At 36.8% G+C, this 21871-nt stretch overlaps 1 protein-coding gene across 1 annotated transcript in view; it reads left to right on the top strand.

Annotated features, from left to right (window-relative positions):
* Window positions 1–21468, top strand: part of VEGFD (vascular endothelial growth factor D) — a 59539-nt gene extending 38071 nt beyond the window's left edge. Inside the window, exons 4-7 of the mRNA XM_007500885.3 lie at window positions 1610–1758; window positions 17318–17418; window positions 19605–19800; window positions 20827–21468. Coding sequence (XP_007500947.2) covers window positions 1610–1758; window positions 17318–17418; window positions 19605–19800; window positions 20827–20953 — 573 coding nt within the window. The 3' untranslated portion in view covers window positions 20954–21468. The remainder of the gene's footprint in view (window positions 1–1609; window positions 1759–17317; window positions 17419–19604; window positions 19801–20826) is intronic.
* The last annotated feature ends 403 nt before the right edge of the window (window positions 21469–21871 follow it).

Here is a 21871-nt window from a genome sequence, read left to right as displayed (position 1 = left end):
CATAATCATGCCTTAGCTTATTCTCATATTCTTAGAGATTCCTTTCTCTTAATCTGTTTTCTTGATTCCTCTGTGAACGTTGATATTCTGATGAAATTCTCTATAAATTGAGTGCATCTGTTATTTAAGTACATTTACCAAAATGCAACAGAACTCTGGCTTTCTAGGATAGCAATGAGGCAAATTTCTCATCATTGTGTTTAGGCGGAATGGGGGGATTTGGTAACTAAAAGGCAAAAAGACAATCCAATATTGTATAATAAGAGATACTTGTGAAAATTCTGACCTCTACTGTTCGACACGTAGAGCAATGTCCTCAGCATCATGTCAGTTAGAAACAAAGCTTACATGACATGACAGTAATTAGTTTATATGAGTTAAAAATTTTTTTAAAAAATAAAAGCAGAATGGAATAAGTAAAACTGTTTTATAAATTAGCATAAAAATGTCCCATCCATTGGCCCAGAACTGGTTTTCCTTAATAAATAGCTGGATACTTAGCACAGTCATGCTCACAAAATATTTTTTTTAATAACCCAGCAACATAAAGACCTTAAATTTGCTTTACAAGTATGCATAATTTTTGCATTTTTATTCAGTTTTGATTCAGTTCGAACAACAACTTTTACTCCAAAGTTGCATTTGATGAATTAATAAAATTAGAGAGGTAACGTTAATAAAATATGTAAATCAGAGCTCTTTCCTCACCATCACTCCATGAGGTAGGTAGTACAAGTATTATTTACGTCATTGGAGAGAAGAGGAAACTGAGGCTCCCTGAGGATAAGGGAAATAATGTCAGAAGCAACATTTGAACCCAAGAAACATCTGAAATGGAAACTAAAAGCACATAAAGTGGAAGTTCCAACTTCCTTATACATTTTCTACACCTGCTCTAGAAAAATTCATGATCTGTTCTTTGATGGATCCATTTGCCAGAATTCTGAGGTTTTTCTCTTACTCCCATTAAGAAGACAACAAAGTTCCATTTTATCTTTCTTCTTTAATGGCCTTAAAGCATGATTGGATCTAGTATCTGATTTTTTTCCTTTATAAACCCCTCTCTGTGAAGCAGTATCAGTTACTAGCACTCCAATTTTCTCAGGAAAAATGGGCATCAAATGTGTAAGTAAGTCAACAAAGCTCACATCATAAGAGATCTGGGAAAAGAATTCCATGTTTCCCGCTCTTTCCAACAATCTATTCTTGTGTCCAGGTGGCATAGTAGATAGACTGCTAGGCCTTGAGTCAGTAAGACTCATCTTTCTGAGTTCCAATCTAGCTTCAGATTCTTACTAGAAATGTGACCCTGTTTGCCTCTGTTTGTTTCCTCAACTGTAAAATGAGCTAGAAAAGAAAATGTTAAATCACTCCAGTATCTTTTCCAAGCAAAACCCCCAATGAGGTTACTCTGACTTGAAAATGACTGAAACGACAACATTTTTGTGTCATTATCACCTTGATTCTAGTTTTGTCTTCAATTGGCAATTTTGCTAAAGCTACTACCGTTAAGAATATAGGAGTACAATGGGAAATGCAGAAGTAGCAGTCGTTAAAAGGACTTCTCTGCAATCCAGCTTGCCTTCTAATTATCTTTCTTCTCCTACAGCTTTTTGAAATAACAGTGCCTTTAACAACTGTGCCTGAATTAGTACCAGTTAAAATTGCTAATCATACAGGGTGTAAGTGCTTATCGACTACTCACCACCACCCCTATTCCATCATAAGAAGATCCATCCAAATGCCTGAAGTGGATCGGTAAGTAGAGTAGTTGCTCTCCTTCATTCTGCTTGATTTGTCTTTTTTCCAAAGCTTTATGCATATAGCATGATTCTGCCAACACTCAACAAACATACATTGATGCTGGTCTTTTTTCCTTCAAGTGCTGCCATTGTTCTTTCATCACCGTATTGTTCTGCATTAAATCTTTTCTTTATTAGGTGTTAGATGCAAACTGCAGCCAGACTCAAAAGCCTTATTAGGAACAGCCTTTACATGTCTAACACTGGGTAAATCTTTGGGGTTTTGCAGGTTTTTTATATGCATAGTTTTATGGAGTTGTAAAATACTGCTCCAGCCTCCCATATGGCAACCATCCATTGAGTCCCCAAATAAATAGATCAAGTAAAACAAGGTTATTTCTATTTTAGGAGTCCAAAAGTGCCAAGAAAAGGATGCCTCCAATTGCTCTTGGTTATCTCAAAATTTAAAACCATAATGATCTACTTCTGATTGTGGCTCTCATTTCTTACATTGGTTAGGATAATCTGTGGCTTCTTTTCATTAAATAAACCATTCTGTATCGTAAGTTTGACTGCAAGTTCAAGAAGTCAGTGAATTCATCAACTTTGGATATGTTTTTCCTTTCTTCCTTTTAACCACAGTGATATAAAATTGAGAGGGACCAAACAAGTGGATACATGAACTAGGAAAAAAAAAGGATTATATATGTCAGTTTTTTACTTATATCAATTAAGAAAAACAAAGTGTACTGCTTGGTCAGAATGCCTGTACTTTTCAGTTGCATTCTTTTTCAGGTATAATTTCTTTTAAAAAATATATTTTATTGATATCTTTATTTTTAGATTTCCTACATTTCCCCCTCTACTACTCCTCCCAAAGAGCTAATCCTTATCACCAAAAGTTTTATTAAAGAAAAAAAGGAGAGAAAAATCAGTTTAACTGATAAATACATTTTAAAAACCTAGCAGTGTCTACAGTGTTGTAAACCTTAAAATTCCTTAGACTTATAAATGTTGGAAATTTCACCATTGGGAAATTTCATACTTGGAAAATTTCTTACTGATAGTCTATTGGAATGTGAACCCCATTGGCATGGGAGGTTCCTCCTCCTCCCTTCTTAAGATTACTTTAGGACAGAAACCTTTTGCTGAACAATGGAAAGGACTTTGACCTATGCTTAAGCATAGAACTGGAATTTCTTTGAGTCATGATTGATTTTAGAATTGATACAATGGAGATACTTGGAATCAATCTCCACCCTACTCAGTCCTAACAGGATTGAGGAAGGGCTGCAGCATAGATCAAAATTTAATTATTCCAATCTCTACCCTACTCAGGTTAACAGGATTTAGGAAGGGCTGTAGCAAAGGATCAAAGATTTAATTATTTGAAAATATGACCTTCAACAGACATGTGCAAAGCCAGAGACCTCTGGGCAGTCCTGGGTTAAGCTAGAGCCTCCATTGGCACAGGGAAATTGATGGACAGTGATTGGTAGATGTGAGAACTGAGGGGAGGGAACTTGGATGGTTTTCTTAAAGAGAGAGGGGTCTGAAGACTCAGGGGTGGTGGTTGAGGAGTTTGTCTGAGTGATTGGAGTGTGCTCTGAGAAGCTTGCTCTGAAGGAAGCTGAAGGTGGGGGCCTCTGAGACTGTTTCTCCATTTTGGTCACGTGAGTAATAGGGACTGATCTCTTTTCTTTGCCCCAGCTATCTAAGGGCTTGGGCCTTTTGGCCCAGCCTAAACAGAAGGGGTATTTAAGCCCTATTCCCTTCTCTCCCCTTTCTCTCTCCCTTTCTCTCTCTATCTCTAATTCCTTTCTTCCTCCTGTTTGTAATTAAACTCCATAAAAGGTTGACTGCTGACTTGAGTTTTCATTTAGGAATTACATAGCTGAATTCTTTGGCGACCTTAAATTAATATATATCAGTCTTTTAAAGTGATTTCCTTGTCACAGTGTTCCATGCCTGTAGTTCCCTCCCCTCCTCACCAGTGCCAAGTGGTGAGGGGACTTGTCTCCTCTTAGCTCTTCTTTGTTCTTTATAAATTTGCAAAAATATAAATAAATAAATGCATTCTTTTGCAATTGTTTTGTGGTAGTAGTTCTCGCCAAACCCAGTCTTTGCACAGCCTAGTTTCTTGGCTCTGTTTACTTAACTTTTCATCAGTTCATAAAAGTCTTTTCATACATCTCTGCATTCATCATGTTCATCATTTCTTGCAGATCAGTAATATTCTATTGTATTAGTGTGCCACAATTGATTTAGCTACTTCCCAATCAACAGGCATCTACTAAATTTTCCAATTGTTTGTTACCACAAAAAGTCCTGCTTAAAATAGTTTGGTATAGAGCCCACATGTAATTTCTTGAATCAAAAAGAGACCTCAGCTAGCCTCCTCTCCAGCTCTCTACTATTTAGATTCGAATCACAAAATAAAGTATAAGAACAGCTTATTTGGTCAGGGTTTTGTTTTCTTTTGTTCTGTTCTCTTGCTGAGCTGGGATGCAACCATGATTGGTTGGCTGTCACATTCCTAGGAAAATGCTTAAATGTGCAAATTTATTGCTTCTTAACCATTTATGCTCCTAATGCTATTATTGGTCTTTTTTTTTTTAATTTTAATATTATTTTATTTGGTCGTTTTCATACATTATTAACTGGAAACAAAGATCGTTTTCTTTTCCTCCCCTCCCCTCCCCCCCCCCCCACCTTTCCCTCTCCCATAGCCGACGCATGATTCCACTGGTTATCACATGTGTTCTTGACTCGAACCCATTTCCCTGTTGTTGGAGTCTGCATTATAGTGTTCATTTAGAGTCTCTCCTCAGTCTTATCTCCTCCAACCCTGTAGTCAAGCAGTTGCTTTTCAGCGGTGTTTTTACTCCCACAGTTTATCCTCTGCTTGTGGGTAGTATTTTTTTTTAGATCCCTGCAGATTGTTCAGGGATTGCATTGATACTAATGGAGAAGTCCATCACCTTGGATTGTACCACAAAGTATCAGTCTCTGTGTACAATGTTTTCCTGGTTCTGCTCCTCTCGCTCTGCATTACTTCCTGGAGGTTGTTCCAGTCTCCATGGAACTTCTCCACTTTATTATTCCTTTTAGCACAAGAGTATTCCATCACCAACATATACCACAATTTGTTCAGCCATTCCCCAATTGAGGGGCATCCCCTCATTTTCCAATTTTTGGCCACCACAAAGAGCGCAGCTATGAATATTTTTGTACAAGTCTTTTTGTCCATTATCTCTTTGGGGTACAAGCCCAGCAGTGCTATGGCTGGATCAAAGGGCAGACAGTCTTTTATCGCCCTTTGGACATAGTTCCATATTGCCCTCCAGAATGGTTGGATCAATTCACAACTCCACCAGCAATGAATTAATGTCCCCACTTTGCCACATCCCCTCCAGCATTCATCACTTTGCATAGCTGTCATGTTAGCCAATCTGCTAGGTGTGAGATGATACCTCAGAGTTGTTTTGATTTGCATCTCTCTGATTATAAGAGATGTAGAGCACTTTTTCATGTGCTTATTAATAGTTTTGATTTCTTTGGCTGAGAATTGCCTGTTCATGTCCCTTGCCCATTTGTCAATTGGAGAATGGCTTGATTTTTTGTACAATTGATTTAGTTCTTTATAAATTTTAGTAATTAAACCTTTGTCAGAGGTTTTTATGAAGATTGTTTCCCAATTTGTTGCTACCCTTCTGATTTTGGTTACATTGGTTTTGTTTGTACAAAAACTTTTTAATTTGATGTAATCCAGATTATTTATTTTGCATTTTGTAATTCTTTCTAATTCTTGCTTGGTTTTGAAGTATTTCCCTTCCCAAAGGTCTGACATGTATACTATTCTGTGTTCGCCTAATTTTCTTATAGTTTCCTTCTTTATGTTCAAGTCATTCATCCATTTTGAATTTATCTTGGTGTAGGGTGTGAGGTGTTGATCTAAGCCTAATCTTTCCCACACTGTCCTCCAATTTTCCCAACAGTTTTTATGAAATAGTGGATTTTTGTCCCAAAAGCTGGGATCTTTGGGTTTGTCATATACTGTCTTGCTGAGGTTGCTTGCCCCCAGTCTATTCCACTGATCCTCCTTTCTGTCTCTTAGCCAGTACCAAATTGTTTTGATGACCGCTGCTTTATAATATAGTCTGAGATCTGGGACTGCAAGACCCCCTTCCTTTGTATTTTTTTTCATTAATTCCCTGGATATCCTTGATCTTTTGTTCTTCCAAATGAACTTTGTTATGTTTTTTTCTAAATCAGTAAAAAAAATTTTTGGAAGTTCCATGGGTATGGCACTAAATAGATAGATGAGTTTGGGTAGGATGGTCATTTTTATTATATTGGCTCGTCCTACCCATGAGCAGTTAATGTTCTTCCAATTGTTCAAGTCTAGTTTTAGTTGTGTGGAAAGTGTTTTGTAGTTGTGTTCATATAGATCCTGTGTTTGTCTCGGGAGATAGATTCCTAAGTATTTTATTTTGTCTTGGGTAATTTTGAATGGGATTTCTCTTTCTAGTTCTTGCTGCTGAGCTGTGTTGGAATTATATAGAAATGCTGATGACTTATGTGGGTTTATTTTGTATCCTGCAACTTTGCTAAAGTTGTTGATTATTTCAATTAGCTTTTTGGTTGAGTCTCTAGGATTCTTTAAGTAGACCATCATGTCATCTGCAAAGAGTGATAATTTGGTCTCCTCCTTGCCTATTTTGATGCCTTCAATTTCTTTTTCTTCTCTAATTGCTACTGCTAGTGTTTCTAATACAATGTCAAATAATAGAGGTGATAATTGGCATCCTTGTTTCACTCCTGATCTTAATGGGAATGGATTTAGTTTATCCCCATTGCAGATGATATTAGCTGATGGTTTTAGATATATACTGTTTATTATTTTTAGGAATGACCCTTCTATTCCTATGCTTTCTAGTGTTTTTAGTAGGAATGGGTGTTGTATTTTATCAAAAGCTTTTTCTGCATCTATTGAGATAATCATGTGATTCTTGTTGGTTTGCTTGTTGATGTGGTCAATTATGTGGATAGTTTTCCTAATGTTGAACCAGCCCTGCATCCCTGGTATGAATCCTACTTGATCATGGTGGATGACCCTTCTAATCACTTGCTGGAGTCTTTTTGCTAGTATCCTATTTAAGATTTTTGCATCTATATTCATTAGGGAGATTGGCCTATAGTTTTCTTTCTCTGTTTTTGGCCTGCCTGGCTTTGGAATTAGTACCATGCTTGTGTCATAAAAGGAGTTTGGTAGGACTCCCTCTTTGCTTATTATGTCAAATAGTTTGTATAATATTGGGGTTAACTGTTCTCTGAATGTTTGATAGAATTCACTGGTGAATCCATCAGGCCCTGGGGATTTTTTCTTAGGCAGTTCTTTGATGGCTTGATGGATTTCAATTTCTGATATGGGATTATTTAAGAAAACTATTTCTTCTTCTGTTAGTCTAGGCAATTTATATTTTTGTAAATATTCATCCATATCACCTAGGTTGGTATATTTATTTCCATATAGTTGGGCAAAGTAGTTTTTAATGATTGCCTTAATTTCCTCTTCATTTGAGGTGAGATCCCCCTTTTCATCCTTGATGCTATTAATTTGCCTTTCTTCTTTCCTTTTTTTAATTAAATTAACCAGTACTTTGTCTATTTTGTCTGTTTTTTCAAAGTACCAGCTTCTAGTCTTGTTTATTCGCTCAATAGTTCTGTCACTTTCTATTTTATTAATTTCTCCCTTAATTTTTAGGATCTCTAGTATGGTTTTCTTCTGGGGGTTTTTAATTTGTTCATTCTCAAGTTTTTTGATTTGCATTTCCAATTCCTTGGTCTCTGTCCTCCCTAATTTGTTAATATATGCACTCAGGGATATGAATTTTCCTCTAAGTACTGCCTTGGCTGCATCCCATAAGGTTTGAAAGGATGTTTCGCCGTTGTCATTTTCTTCAACGAAATTGTTAATTGTTTCTATGATTTCTTCTCTAACTATCCGATTTTGGAGTATCATGTTATTTAATTTCCAATTAATTTTTGATTTGGGTCTCCATGTACCCTTGCCGATCAATATTTTAATTGCCTTGTGATCTGAAAAGGCTGCAGTTAATATTTCTGCTTTTCTGCATTTAAGTGCCATGTTTCTATGACCTAGTGTATGATCTATTTTTGTGAATGTGCCATGTGGTGCTGAAAAGAAGGTGTATTCTTTTTTGTCCCTATTTATTTTTCTCCATATGTCTATTAATTCTAATTTTTCTAAGATTTCATTCACCTCTTTTACCTCTTTCTTATTTATTTTTTGATTTGATTTATCTAAATTTGATAGTGGTTGGTTCAAGTCTCCCACTAATATGGTTTTACTGTCTAATTCCTCCTTCAATTCTCCTAGTTTCTCTATTAAAAATTTGGATGCTATACCATTTGGTGCATACATGTTGATTAGTGATATTTCCTCATTGTCTATACTTCCTTTTAGCAGAATATATTTACCTTCCCTGTCCCTTTTGATCAGGTCTATTTGTACTTTGGCTTTGTCAGATATCATGATTGCAACTCCTGCCTTCTTTCTATCGGTTGAGGCCCAAAAGGTCTTACTCCAGCCTTTATTTCTAACCTTGTGAGTGTCAACCCGTCTCATATGTGTTTCTTGAAGACAACATATGGTAGGGTTTTGTGTTCTAATCCAATCTGCTATTTGTCTGCGTTTTATGGGTGAGTTCATCCCATTCACGTTCAAAGTTATGATTGTTATTTGTGGATTCGCTGGCATTTTGATGTCTTCCCCTAGTTCTGACCTTTCTTCTTTAGCTTTCTCCTTTTGAACCAGTGATTTACTTTAGGTCAGTCCCCCTAGTCCCCTCCCTTGAGATGCTTCCCTTTCTAGCCCCTCACTTTTTATGCTCCCTTCCCCTCCCCCCTCTCCTTCCCTCCCTTTTTGTACTCCCTCCCCCCTCCCCCTCCTTAATTTTCCTTTCTTTCTTGCCCTAATGGATAAGATAGAATTCAGGATCCCACTGGATCTAGATGTTCTTCCCTCTCAGATTTAATTTCACTGAGAGTAAGGTTTAAGTAATTCCACTTCACGCTCTCTTCCTCTCCTTCTCATATGAGAGTTCTTCCCCTCCCCTTCCCATGTGTATCTTTATATGGGAAAGTTTATTCTATTGATTCCCCCCCTATTTCTTGAAGTTAATCTTAGTATTATCACGGTTCCCCCCTCCCTTTTCCTTTTTTTGCCCCAACTTTCCCCAAATCTTCTTAATTCCCCAATCTTTCCCTATGCATGTTTCTTCTAACTACTCTTATGATGATACAATTTATGAGAGTTACACAAAACATTTTCCCCACATATTAATATATATAATTAGATGTAAATGTAGTCCTTATAGAAGAGAGTTTGACTTAAAGAGAAAGATAAGATTTATCTCCTTTTCCCTTTCTTTCATATTTACCTTTTCATGTTTCTTTTGCTTTCTGTGCTTGGATATCGAACTTTCCACAGAGCTCTGGTCTTTTCTTAGCAAATGCTTGGAAATCTTCTATTTTGTTGAATGCCCATACTTTCCCCTGGAAGTATATAGTCAGTTTTGCTGGGTAGTTGATTCTTGGTTGGAGACCCAGCTCTCTTGCCTTTCTAAATATCGTATTCCATGCTTTGCGGTCTCTTAGTGTGTTAGCCGCTAAGTCATGTGTGATCCTTATGGGAGCCCCCTTATATCTGAAGCTCTTTTTCTTGGCTTCTTGTAGGATTTTCTCCTTTACTTGGAAGCTCTTGAATTTGGCAATTACATTCCTAGGCGTTGTCTTTTGGGGATTTAGTATAGAAGGTGTTCTATGAATCCTTTCTATTTCTATTTTGCCCCCTTGCTCCAGAACGTGGGGGCAATTTTCTTTTATAATCTCCTCTAGAATAATATCCAATTTGTTGTTTACCTCTGGTTTTTCTGGGAGACCGATGATACGGAGATTTTCTCGTCTTCCTCTGTTCTCCAGGTCCGTGACCTTCTCAGTGAGATATTTTATGTTTTCTTCCAATTCATTAATTATTTGGGTTTGCTTTATTGATTCTTGCTGTTTTATCATCTCACTTTCTTCGAGGTGCTTGATTCTGGTCATTAGGGACTGGATTTGCTTTTCAGCCTTGTCTGCCCTTGTATTGGATGCTTCGAGTTCTTTTTCCAATTGAGCAGTCTTATCTGTCAGACAGCTGATCTCTTTCTCCCATTTTTCTTTCCAGAAGGTTTCCATCTTTTGGATAAGTTCCAGTTTGAGATCTTCCAGAGCTTGTTGATAGTTTCCATTTTGGGAGGCGTGTTCTGAATTTTTTTGGATTTCCTCCTCATTCTCCTCTTTTCCTTGGGTACTTCCACCATAAAAGTTTTCAATAGTCACTTTTTTCCCTTTCTTCCTGGAGGCTTGATTTTGGGCCATGTGAGCCATCCCTTTGGTGGTTTTATTTCCCTTTCCTTTTTGGTCTGGGGTCTGGGTTATAAGAGCGGTTTTTCTGTGAATTTAGGTTGCTTCAGACTAGTTCTTCCCAGCCTCCGAGCCCAGGTATTCAGCTCCGCCCAGATAATCAGCGCGCGTTGTTCAGCGCAGCCCGCCCCAAGTCCAGGTCCGCTGGATTCTCCAGTGAAAGTGCCCTGAGACGTTTTTTCCTGGCAGTCCCCAGATCCCAAGGACCCTGGAGTGCCCCCCCAGACAGAGACGCTCCCCACTCACTCGCTGTCCCGGTGAGCGCTCAGGTAGCTCACTCTGGTTTAGTGGGGGAGGTGGGGTGGGGGAAGGGCGGCTCAGTTCACTTTTCTGTGCAAGCTTTTCCTTCTTATTTTAGTGTGGAAATGTTCAAGCCCCACGTACCTTTGCCTCTGTGGGGTACTGGGGAGTCCTTCTGTTCCTCCAAAGGTGATTTTATGCTCCTTTGATGTAGTCTATTTCGTTCAGTGCTGGGGAGAGGAAGCGTGTGGCGTCTAGATTGCAGCCATGATTACCCGGAAGTTCTATTATTGGTCTTTTTTAACCCTCCCCTTCCATCTTAGAATCAATACTGTGCATTGGTTTCAAGACAGAAGAGTGGTAAGAGGTAAGCAGTGGGGGCTAAGTCACTTGCCCAGGGTCACACAGCTGGGAAGTAAGTGTCTGAGGCCAGATTTAAACCCAGTACCTCTTGTCTCCAGGCCTGGCTCATTATCCATTGAACCACCTAACTGCCTCCTAATAAAAGTAGAGGTTAGATTAGCTTGATTTTCCTCCTTACCAACATTTTAGGAATACTAGATTTTCTCAAATAGAAATGCCACACTTTTTTCTCCATCCCTAATTTGGATTGTATGTTTACAGCACTTTCGAAATTGATTTCAAATGATCCACGTAGGAGGCATGGTTAAGATTAACTCATATTTATTTAGCATTACAGAGTTTACAAAGCATTTTGCCAAAATAACACAATCAGGTAGGCAATGTAATTATTAACATCTCCATGTTAAAGATTAGAAAACTGAGGCTTAAAGATATTAAATAATTTGTTCATGATGGTCACAGAACTAGCAAGCTTCAAAGATGGGATTAGAACACAGTAACTAACTGATTCCAAGCTTAACATTTTCTTCACTGTGCTATACTAGGCCATTCTACCTCCCTGTCTTGAGTGATTTGTCGAATTTCAGAAGATGGCTATTGGTGGGGAGCAAGTTTGTTATCTGTTACCTCTGCTTTCTATCTTCCTTTCAACTTTTTGGAGGGCCACAACTGGTTATGACGAATAAAAGCATGAAATTAGAATGTTTCCCAATTTACTCAAGAATAACTGAGAAGGGAGATGTGACAAGTCTTCTCTATAATATCAAGTGATATGGACCATATACATGTAAAAGAGGATGAAGGCAAGGTTCTTAACTTATTTTAAAGGTGAAAGCAAAAGAGACAATTAAACCTTAAAAGAATCAAGAGAGAAATAGTTAACACACTAGACAATAGAATCAGTATCTAAAAAGATCTTCACAAACTTAGAGCCTCACTATCAAAACATGCACCCATTAGTCACATGCCTGCCTACAACATGCCCTATGACAACCAGAACCAGATTAAAATGGGAGGGAAAGAACATGAGTCTTGTAGCCATGGAAAAATATTCTAAATCATCTACTTAAATAAAATTTTCAAAAAACTGTAATTGGGAAATGTTTAACATTGTGTTACTTTAAAAGTCTGCCTTCTAGGAACAAGGAGGTGATCATCCATCTGATCCCATCTGGAATATGAGTTCAATTCAGGGTGCCATGGTTTAAGAAGAACATTGATAAGTTGAAAAGGTGCTTCTGAAGGGCCTTGAGTCAATGTCCTATGAGCACTGGTTGAAGGAATAGAACATGTTTAATGTGAAGAAAGAGGTGAACATGAATCTGCTTTCAAAAATCTGAAGGCATGTCATGTAGAGGAGGCTTTCGTTATATTTGGCCCCTGTGAATAAAACCAGAGAAACAGGTAGAAATAACAAAAAGGAAAATCTGGCCTTTCTGTCCAAAAAAGCTTCCTAAAAACAGAGCTGTCCAACAGAGGACTGGACTGTCTGTAGAGGTGCTCACTTCCCCCTCTTTGATGTTCTTCAAACAGATGTTGGATGGCCACTTGTCAGGGATGCTACAATGGGAACACCTTTTGCGTATTGGTTGGACTAGAAAGCTACTGAGGTTCTTGCTTCCTCTTGAATTCTGTGACTATAGCTCATTTACATTCCCCAGAAGGAATGCACTTGCAGTTATATAATTCTAAAAAGCACACTTATCTATATCCATATAATAAGAATGATAGAGGTCACAGGCCAAACTCTGAGAAATGAATCATGGTTCTCAGAGTAACAGGTTCTTAAACAAGGCTGAGGGGTTAGTATTTTATATTAGAGGTAAATAAATAACAATTAAAATTGTGAATTGGATCTTCCCAGGCTCATATCCAGCTCTTAGGAACATCCACTTAGAAGCTTTGTGGAGGACGAATGGGAAAAAAGAAATGAAAGGAAGCAGAGAAGGTGATTTGGAAGCTATTGAAATAGTTCTGAGAAAGGTCAAGAGGACCTGAAAGGGGGCAGAAGCTTTATGAGTGAAAAGAATGGAAAAGATTCAGTAGATATTGTGGTCAAAATGATTAAACTGTAGAATAAATGGGGGAGGGGGGAGTACAAGGAGGAGGATTCCAAAGCTGTGAATTTGGGTGATTGGATGAGTCGTATGCTTATAGAATGAAAGCTGGAAAAAGACTTTAGAGATCATTAAGCCAGTCATCTCATTTTATAGATGAGGAAACTGAAAACTTCAGGAGCTTAAGGATCTTGCCCAAACTCACATAGGTAGCCAAGCTAGGAAGGGGAGCATCAACAGAAAGGGAGTTTGGATGAAGAATAGATTGGTGGGGATAGGGGTTCCATTTTAGATAAGTTGCCATGGGCATCTATGTGACGCTATCCAGCAGGCAGCTAGGACTTGGATTCAAGAAAGAGATTAGAATTAGATATAGAGATCTGGGAACATTCTACATAAAAATGATTATGGAGCTAAGGACAATGGATGAGAGGGTGTTAGTGAGGTCTCCTATGCAAAATTTGTACAGAAAAGAGGGCACAGGACAAACTTTGGGGTATGCTCACATGTAGTGGGCTTCCATCATGAAAGAAGACTGAGAAGAACCAATAGAGTAAGGATTTCAAAAAAGCTTGATATTATATTAGCATAATACCAAAATGAACAATTAATTTCTGTCAAATTATTTAATTCTTCCTTTAGTTCCATGAGGAGTATATTGTAATTGCATCTATAATTTCTGGGAGTTAGTAAGTAGACCCTCAAAAGTTTCATATATTCTATTTAGAGAGAGAGACATTTTTTCTTCCTCTGTTGGATTTTTGTTGGAAATATACAGAAAGGATAATGATTTTGTGGCTTTGATTTATAAACTTGGTTGAAGTTATTTATGTTTATAGTAATTTTAGTAAAATTTCTAGGATTTTCTAACTGAATCTTAATGTCACCTGTAAAAATTGATCATTTTATTTCTTCTTTGCCTATGCTTATTCCTTCAACTGCTTTTTCTTTGCCTTAGGGATATATATATATATATATATATATATATATATATATATATATTTCCAGAAGTAAAATAAATAATAGTAGTCTTGACAATGGACATGTTTGCTTTATCTATGACTTATTGGAAAAAAATTCTGGCATTTTCTCTATTATCAATAATGCTTGCTCTTGGCTTCATAAAGATAACAATATCAAAGAAGTATATATTTAATGTCTATATTTTATGGAATTAGAAAATACAAATAAGTATAGTATTGGGTTAAAGCCTTTTTCTGTCTTTAGTGATATAATTATGTGATTTTCATTGTTTTTATTATTAATATGGTCTATTATGTTTATAATTTTCCTAATACTGACCTGAATCTATATTCTTACAATAAAGCATCTTGCATTTTATCGTTGTTCACTCTGTTATGTTTTCAGAATTTTGCTAGTGTTTGTAAGTGAACTGGCCTCCTCTGGGATCTTTCACATCATCCTCTTAACCAGGAGCCTGTCTCCTCCCTTGTAAACCTCAGTATAGCAATTATTTATTTCTTAAACAACAGTAAATAAAATTGTATTATACTGAGTTCTTTAAAGAATTAAGATTAAAGAATTTAGATTCTTTTAAGAAATATGATATAATAGGAGAGTTTCAGGAATTATTTTTAAAAATCACTGATTTGTTATATAGGCATTAGATTACATGAAAGATTAAAGATAAAAACGTTAAGCAATTGAATAAATACATGTCATTTATTCATATTTTATAAACTATTCTATTAAACTATAAAATATAAAAAATTCTATTAAACTATTCTAAACTGTCTACCTAAAACCCAATCCTATCTATCTAAATTTATTCTAATATGTAAACTTTAAATATTATTAGCCTCCTCGAATTATATATCAAAAGTCACGAGTTGTCTTCTCTAACTGTTTAGATCTGACAGTGGCTTCCTCTAACTCTTCCCAGCCGGGAGTCAGACCTCACATTGTTCCAGGGAAAGCCAAGCAGCACCCCTACTGACAGCTGCTTCTCCCTTCAGGAGAACATCTCTCACACCAAACAAAAACTCTTCCCACCTTCACAGATGTTCTTTTAAGGTTTAGAAGTCAAGTTTAACCAAAATTACTGATAGTATCTAGAGAAAACCACCTCTCAAGATAGTGAATTCAAGAGTAGCCAAGAGTTCTCTAACAATCTTCCCAGCATGCCAATCTTCCTTGAAGTGATGACTGTGGTTTTTCCCTGGCCATGTCTTACAGGGACAAGGAAAGAATCCTTTCTCTGGTATTTATCTCTCTGCTTCTAATTATGCTAGATATAGTAATAACAATAACTAATTAAACTTGACATTTCCCTCCTGTGATTTGTTGAAAAGACTATTATTTCTCAATAAAGCAATGCACCTAACTAATCTTATTCTAAAATTAAAAGAGAAAGAGTTAAAGAAAGAAAATAAGAAAAAATCTTACAAAATGTAAATCACATATTACAGTTACAGATATTTCAATTATGTACATTTCCAGTTACAAAAATAACTCACTTTTAACGATACTATTATAGAAATAAAAACCTACCTAAAGATAAAAATTCAAAATCAACTTACAATACTATGAAAAAGAAAAGACCTTGCAAGAAAATTATCATTCAAAAGATACATAATAGATGGGACTTTCTTTCTCAGTATTTGAATCCCCAGCAACCTAGCATGGAGTCTTAATGAAATTTTGCTGAACTGAATGGAAAGAAATAGAATGAGTCACAAGTAAAAAGGACAATTACTTAATATTTTTTACCAAATATTTAAATGTGGTATAAAAAAGGAGACATCACTTCTATCATTTGGTAAAGGAAAACTTCACAAAATTAGCATTAATTATGTTTTTTAATTGCCATTATCACTATTTCCATTATTCCACTTCTTGTAAATGAGCTCTTTTATGAATTGTAATGATGATGGACTCTGAAGGCAAAGGAACAGATTTTTTAAAAAATGAATAACAGTGTAGTTCAAGGCTCACATGTCACCTTTTGTGACACCTATTTGCGACTCACTCTTTGTGCTTCTTTTTCCATGAACCTGATAAACAATTTCTCTTCTTTACCACCTTCCACATAGCAGTGAAAATGCAAATACATTAAATTTGCAAAATATGTTCCATTGTTTAAAATTAGTCTCATGGTATTTAAGACCCTGATGATGGGGACCTAGCATTTTTACACATAATCCAAATGAAAATGTACCTGTTGTGGGCAGCTGGGTGGCTCAGTGCCTTGAGAGCCAGGCCTAGAGACAAGAAATCCTGGGATCAAATCTGGTCTCAGGCACTTCTTATCTGTGTGACCCTGGGCAAGTCCTGTTGCCTAGCTGTTACCACTCTTCTGTATTGGAATCAATATATAGTATTGAGTCTAAGATGGAAGGTAAGGGCTTAAAAAAAAACACACCTGTGATCACAGCTTGCAAACACTCAAATGGAAGCCCAGTTGAAGAGCAGGACAAAAATGATTGATATAAGCAGAGCATTTTTAGTTCAGAATCAGAAGAAAAATCTCCATCTACCTATTTTTACATGTCTGTAATTTTAAAAATAGTAGAAAATGTTAAAAGTTAAATATTTTTCAAAAGTATTTAATTTTATTTGTAAAGAGTAAATAGATAGGAATGCATTGTTTTTGTTTGCTTTTATATATATATATATATTGTTAATGGAGAAAATCTGATTACTTTTTTTTAAACATTATTTATGCATATTAAAGTTCCCAATTTTCTTCTCCTACCTGATAGGGATTCTTTGTAACAATTTTTGGCCTTCTGACAAAAAAAAAAGATTCTTCTACAGTGCAGCTTATTCTCTATTTCTATGTGAACCACTTCTAAATCTAGAATTGTTCTTTAATAGAACATGGTGGTGCATACCAATAATCCCTTCTACTGAAGAAGCTGAGGCTAGTCAATAGTTTGAGCTCAGGAGTTCTGAGCTACAGTAGGGCTAAAGCCCACTGTATCTACTTTAAGTCTGGTATCATGGTAAGCCTTGGGGAATGGGGAGCCATGAAGCAGCCAAAGGAAGAGCAAACCAACCCTGGCTGAAAATGGAACAAGTCAAAATGCTACGCTGATCAGCAATGGAAGTGGGCTCTAAGTGTACCCCCAGGCTAAGTGAAATGAGGAGACCCAATATAAAATATTTTTGAACCGTATGAAATTCATTCATTCATTCAGCCATTTTCCAAGTGCCCACGTAATCCCAGAAATTATACTAGACATTAGGACACAAAGGGAGATACAAACACACATATATAATAGTTTCTGTGTTCAAGTGCTATATTTTCTATTGTTCATATGGTGCAATAAAGATTCTTTTTCTCTAATTGTAAATTATTGACTAAAGGTAAATTTTTTAAATGTGTAAAATGTTTTCTATATGCTTGAATGATTTTTATTGTCAACATCTAAAATTAATTCATTGTTGATTTTTTTCCCACAGCTGTCCCCAAACAAAGAAAGTCTGTCCTGGTGAATTAACATGGGATAGCAATAAATGTAAGTGTACCACACAGGAAGAGAATCCTCTCAATGGGATGGAAGGTAATGATGGCATCAGTAACCATACAAACTTCTTTCTCTTTGCTTCTTCAACTTACAGATAGTTTAGAGGGCCTTAAAAAAGTTCCCGATTTTGGAAAGTATTTTCCATGAAGAACATTACAAAATCTAATACTCAACCGGTGAACTTACCTTTCAAGAGGCATATAGAACATTCTTTGTCTTCCTGGTTTCTCTCAACTATATCATATTCTACAACTTGCCAATAATTTATAAAAACAGAAAATTAAAAAAGATAGCAATTTTGTAGAAAGTTAAATATTGATACTGAATTAAGGGGAATTGGGAATGATATGACATGACCATTCTTGTGGCTCAGAAACCATGATTCGAAGATTTTTTTAGCTTAAAACATTTGGCTATAAAATTCATAGTGCTTTTGGGTTTGGCGTAGTGCTTCATACACAGTTAGTGCTTCATAAATATTTGTCAGTTCATTAATGCCAAATTCATGTGATTGGAGTCTGAATCCCGAAAGAAATATGATATACTATAGAAGAAAGAAATGGTTATATGGTTTGAACATGTATTTTGTCAATAATAATTGACCTCCATAAGAATAGCAAAGGCTCAGCTTAAAGATATTTTCCTTGCAAACTCTAAATAATCAGCAAATTGTTTAGGGTTTTTGTTTTTTTGCCTTCATAACAGTGATGATAAAAAATACTACTTCCTGTGTTGGTCTCTTGTCCTCCTGTTCCTAAAGAGTGGGGGGAGTGTCTTTGATACACTTTCTAATTCTTTCCAAACTTGACATAGTGCTCTGTACACAACTTATGCTTCATAAATATTTATTGTTTAATTAATATCAAATTGATGAAACAAGTTGCCTCTAATGTTTTAAATATTAATATTTATCATACTAATGGAAAAGAAAAAATGAACTGAAAAGACTTGAAGATAGATAGGTCCACTTAATACTCTACTCTCTCCTTGCCTTTACAGTCTGAATCATGTCTGGGTTGTACTCCCTCTGCTTCTTAAACTGTCAGGACTGACCTTGTCTGCCATTTCCACAAAGAGCCTTCCCTGATCTCTCTCTTAGCTTTTAGTGTTTACTTCTTTCCTCTCCGATTATCTTTTATATATTTATCTACAAGTAAATATTTGTATATTTTCACCTATTTTATATACTAATTTTCAACATGATATAGTCTCTCAGTACAAAAATGCTCTTTTGTTTGTCAAAATGTCCCAAGAACCTAGAGGTATATGGAGGATTCTGGGAATATTAGCAGCTCTAGTGGGAGGAAAGTGTTCTGTGCACTAGGGCACCACCTAGCAGCTCAAGATGGACTAGCACCTCTAAGGGATCAATGTTCTGTGCTCTAGGGCACCACCTAGCTGCTCAAGATGGACTAGCACCTCTAAGGGATCAATGTTCTGTGCACTAGGGCACCACCTAGCAGCTCAAGGTGGACTAGCACCTCTAAGGGATCAATGTTCTGTGCACTAGGGTGCCGCCTAGCTGCTCAAGGTGGATTAGCACCTCTAAGGGATCAATGTTCTGTGCACTAGGGTGCCGCCTAGCTGCTCAAGGTGGACTAGCACCTCTAAGAGGTCAGTGTTCTGTGCACTAGGGTGCCACCTAGCTGCTCAAGGTGGATTAGCACCTCTAAGGGGTCAGTGTTCTGTGCACTAGGGTGCCGCCTAGCTGCTCAAGGTGGATTAGCACCTCTAAGGGGTCAGTGTTCTGTGCAATAGGATGCCACCTAGCTGCTCAGGTAGGACTAGCACCTCTGGTGGGAGGGCTTGCCAAGCCCTTTGCAGTGCAGCTCATCCACCTTTGCTGTCCATATTTCCCCCACCTTTTGCATGTGGCTCCAAGAAGCTGTAGCATGCACAGCTACCAAGCCCTGGAAGAACCATGTCAGCAGGCAGGCTGAGCCAAGTGGAGCCTGCCCCAAGCCTGTGAAGGTCTCTTGAGCAGTGGGATGACAGGGTCAAATCTTCACTTTTAGAAAATCATTTTGGCTGCTGAGTGAAGGCAAGGTTGGAAGGAAGAGTAAGTATTGGCAAGAAGTAAGGACTAATGCCACTATCTGAATTCAGGTTTTTTATTTCAAGACTAGAACTCTTTCCAGTAGTTATTCTAAGAGATTTAAGAGATGATAACCAAGGAACTCATACTGCAAATACTCTATCAACATCTTTCTCTTCCTATTTAGAACATGCTCATCTTCAGGAACTGGCTATTTGTGGGCCTCATAGGAAGTTTGATGAGGACCACTGTGAATGTGTCTGTAAAATGCCTTGTCCTAATGATCTCATTCAGAACCCAGAAAACTGCAGTTGCTTTGAATGCCGAGAAAGTCTGGAGAGCTGTTGTCAGAAGCAAAAAATATTTCATCCCAACACTTGCAGGTAAATACTTTCTATGACTGCTATGCTTCTTTTTTAACCCTTACCTTTTGTCTTAGAATCAATAGCTGGCATTGGGTTCCAAGGCAGAAGAGGAACAAGGGTGTCATATAGCTAGGAAGTGTCTGAGGTGAGATTTGAACCCAGGGCCTCTCATCTCTAGACCTGGCTCTTGATTCACTGAGCCATATAACTGCCCCCTGATGCTTTTACTAAATAATCTTTGAATTTACTTTTTTTTAATTAAGCAGTAATTTTTGAGTCCATTTTTTCTTGTAGTTGAGAAGTAGTCATTACATAGTGGGTAGAAATCTAGCCTTGGAACCAAAAAGACATGGGTTCAAATTATGCCTATATGGTTATATGTCCTGACAACCCCAGGGAAATCATCTAATCTTGGAGAGCATTAGCTAATTCTCTAAGACTATAAGTTGCAGAGAAGGTTCATCATATGACATACTATCATTAGTTTTTAAAGTAATAGCTCTTTTGATTAACTCATACTGACTGAGCCAAATTTTACTTGGACTCTATGCCACTATATAGAGATTTGTCTAGGTTTAGAGCATCAGTTATTGCATACAATAATCAGGATCTTAGCGTTTGACAGGAACGAATTCCATTAAATTGAAAAATCAAGAAAGCTTTATCCAGTGTTTTTTCATTCTGATTATGCAGCACAAATCAATGGCTCATATACAAGTATCCAAGTAAGTGCCTTGGCTCTTCTAAATGTTTTTTAAAGGAAGGAAAATGAATTGATCGATATTGTGAAGCAATAAATGATAAAATGAGCAGACTAAATTTTTTAGTTAGAATGATTGCTTCTGAACTGGATAGGTCTGACTATCCAGAGTTTAGATAGTAATATTTTAGACTAAAACTTGGCAAATACATAATGAAAAATGAAGTTAGAAAAAGCTAGTCAGAATTATGCAGTAAAAAGATTCAACTAGTTGGAATTTAATTTCCTTGAATGCAGACTTCGATCCTGACTTCTCATGGACTCCTTTTATTTTTTATTAACAGCTGTGAGGACAAATGCCCTTTTCACACCAGGACATGTATAAATGGAAAACCAGTGTGTGCAAGACATTGCCGCTTTCTAAGGGATAAAAAAGCCCCCCATGGGCATCATGGCAGAGAGAAGCCTTGAATCGATTTCTATCTTTCTCCCAACCTGTACCTTTTGGGTATTTGTAAACATTGTGCTGAATTGCCAAGTTGCTGTCACTTTCCAAGTGCTAGTAAAAATGAGTCAACATCACTTCACTTAGCAAGAGTGAATCTAGTCCCCATTTATTTGTTCCATTACATAAGCTGCCAGGAATGGATTCACTGGGACACTAGTAATTGCAGAGGATGCTTATGGGGATGACGGACTAGAGAAGGCGTGTCTACTCGAAGCTTTCTTACAAGGAATAAAGTAGATCATTTGTTATGGAACAACAGTTACTTTCCAGTCGTTAAAGAAATGCACTAAACCTTTGCTAACTGCAACTCTTGTGAAATACTCTGATTCTTTCTTGTACAGAATTTGATTCGTAAGATGTTCAGCACTGACTTTTTGATCTACTGTTCAGCTTTTGATTATTAAGTTTATTGAACTACTGTCTGATGTATCATATTTAAATATATTTAAGTAAATAAATGCATGTTATTCAAACTACATATTCTTGGGTATTGTGGTCATTTTCCCAGTTCTAAAATAAGGCAATTGAACTAGATCTGATGTTCTTTGTCTTTTCCAAGCCATGAACCTCTTTGGCATTCTGGTGAAATCTAGGGACTCCTCAATGTTTTGTAAATGTATAAAATATATAGGATTGTGAAGGAAATCAATTCTATTAAAATGAAATTTTTAAAAATTCTTTTTTTTATAAGTTCATAAACCCCAGGCTAAGAATGCCTGGGTTAGGTTACTTCTAAGGACTATGACTCTGCCATGTAATACCATTCTCCCCCATGTGTTACAACAAGGCTAATCATGTGTTCAGTTCTAAACTCTCAGTTTTAGTATTGGTACTTAATTTCCTCCTGGGCCTCATAACATTTTTTGCTCCTCTATTTTTCC

Source organism: Monodelphis domestica, chromosome 8 (assembly GCF_027887165.1).
Source record: "Monodelphis domestica isolate mMonDom1 chromosome 8, mMonDom1.pri, whole genome shotgun sequence".
In the NCBI taxonomy this organism is placed as follows: domain Eukaryota; kingdom Metazoa; phylum Chordata; class Mammalia; order Didelphimorphia; family Didelphidae; genus Monodelphis; species Monodelphis domestica.
The sequence above is the reverse complement of the archived record's forward strand: the minus strand, read 5'-3'. Positions and strand labels throughout refer to the sequence as shown.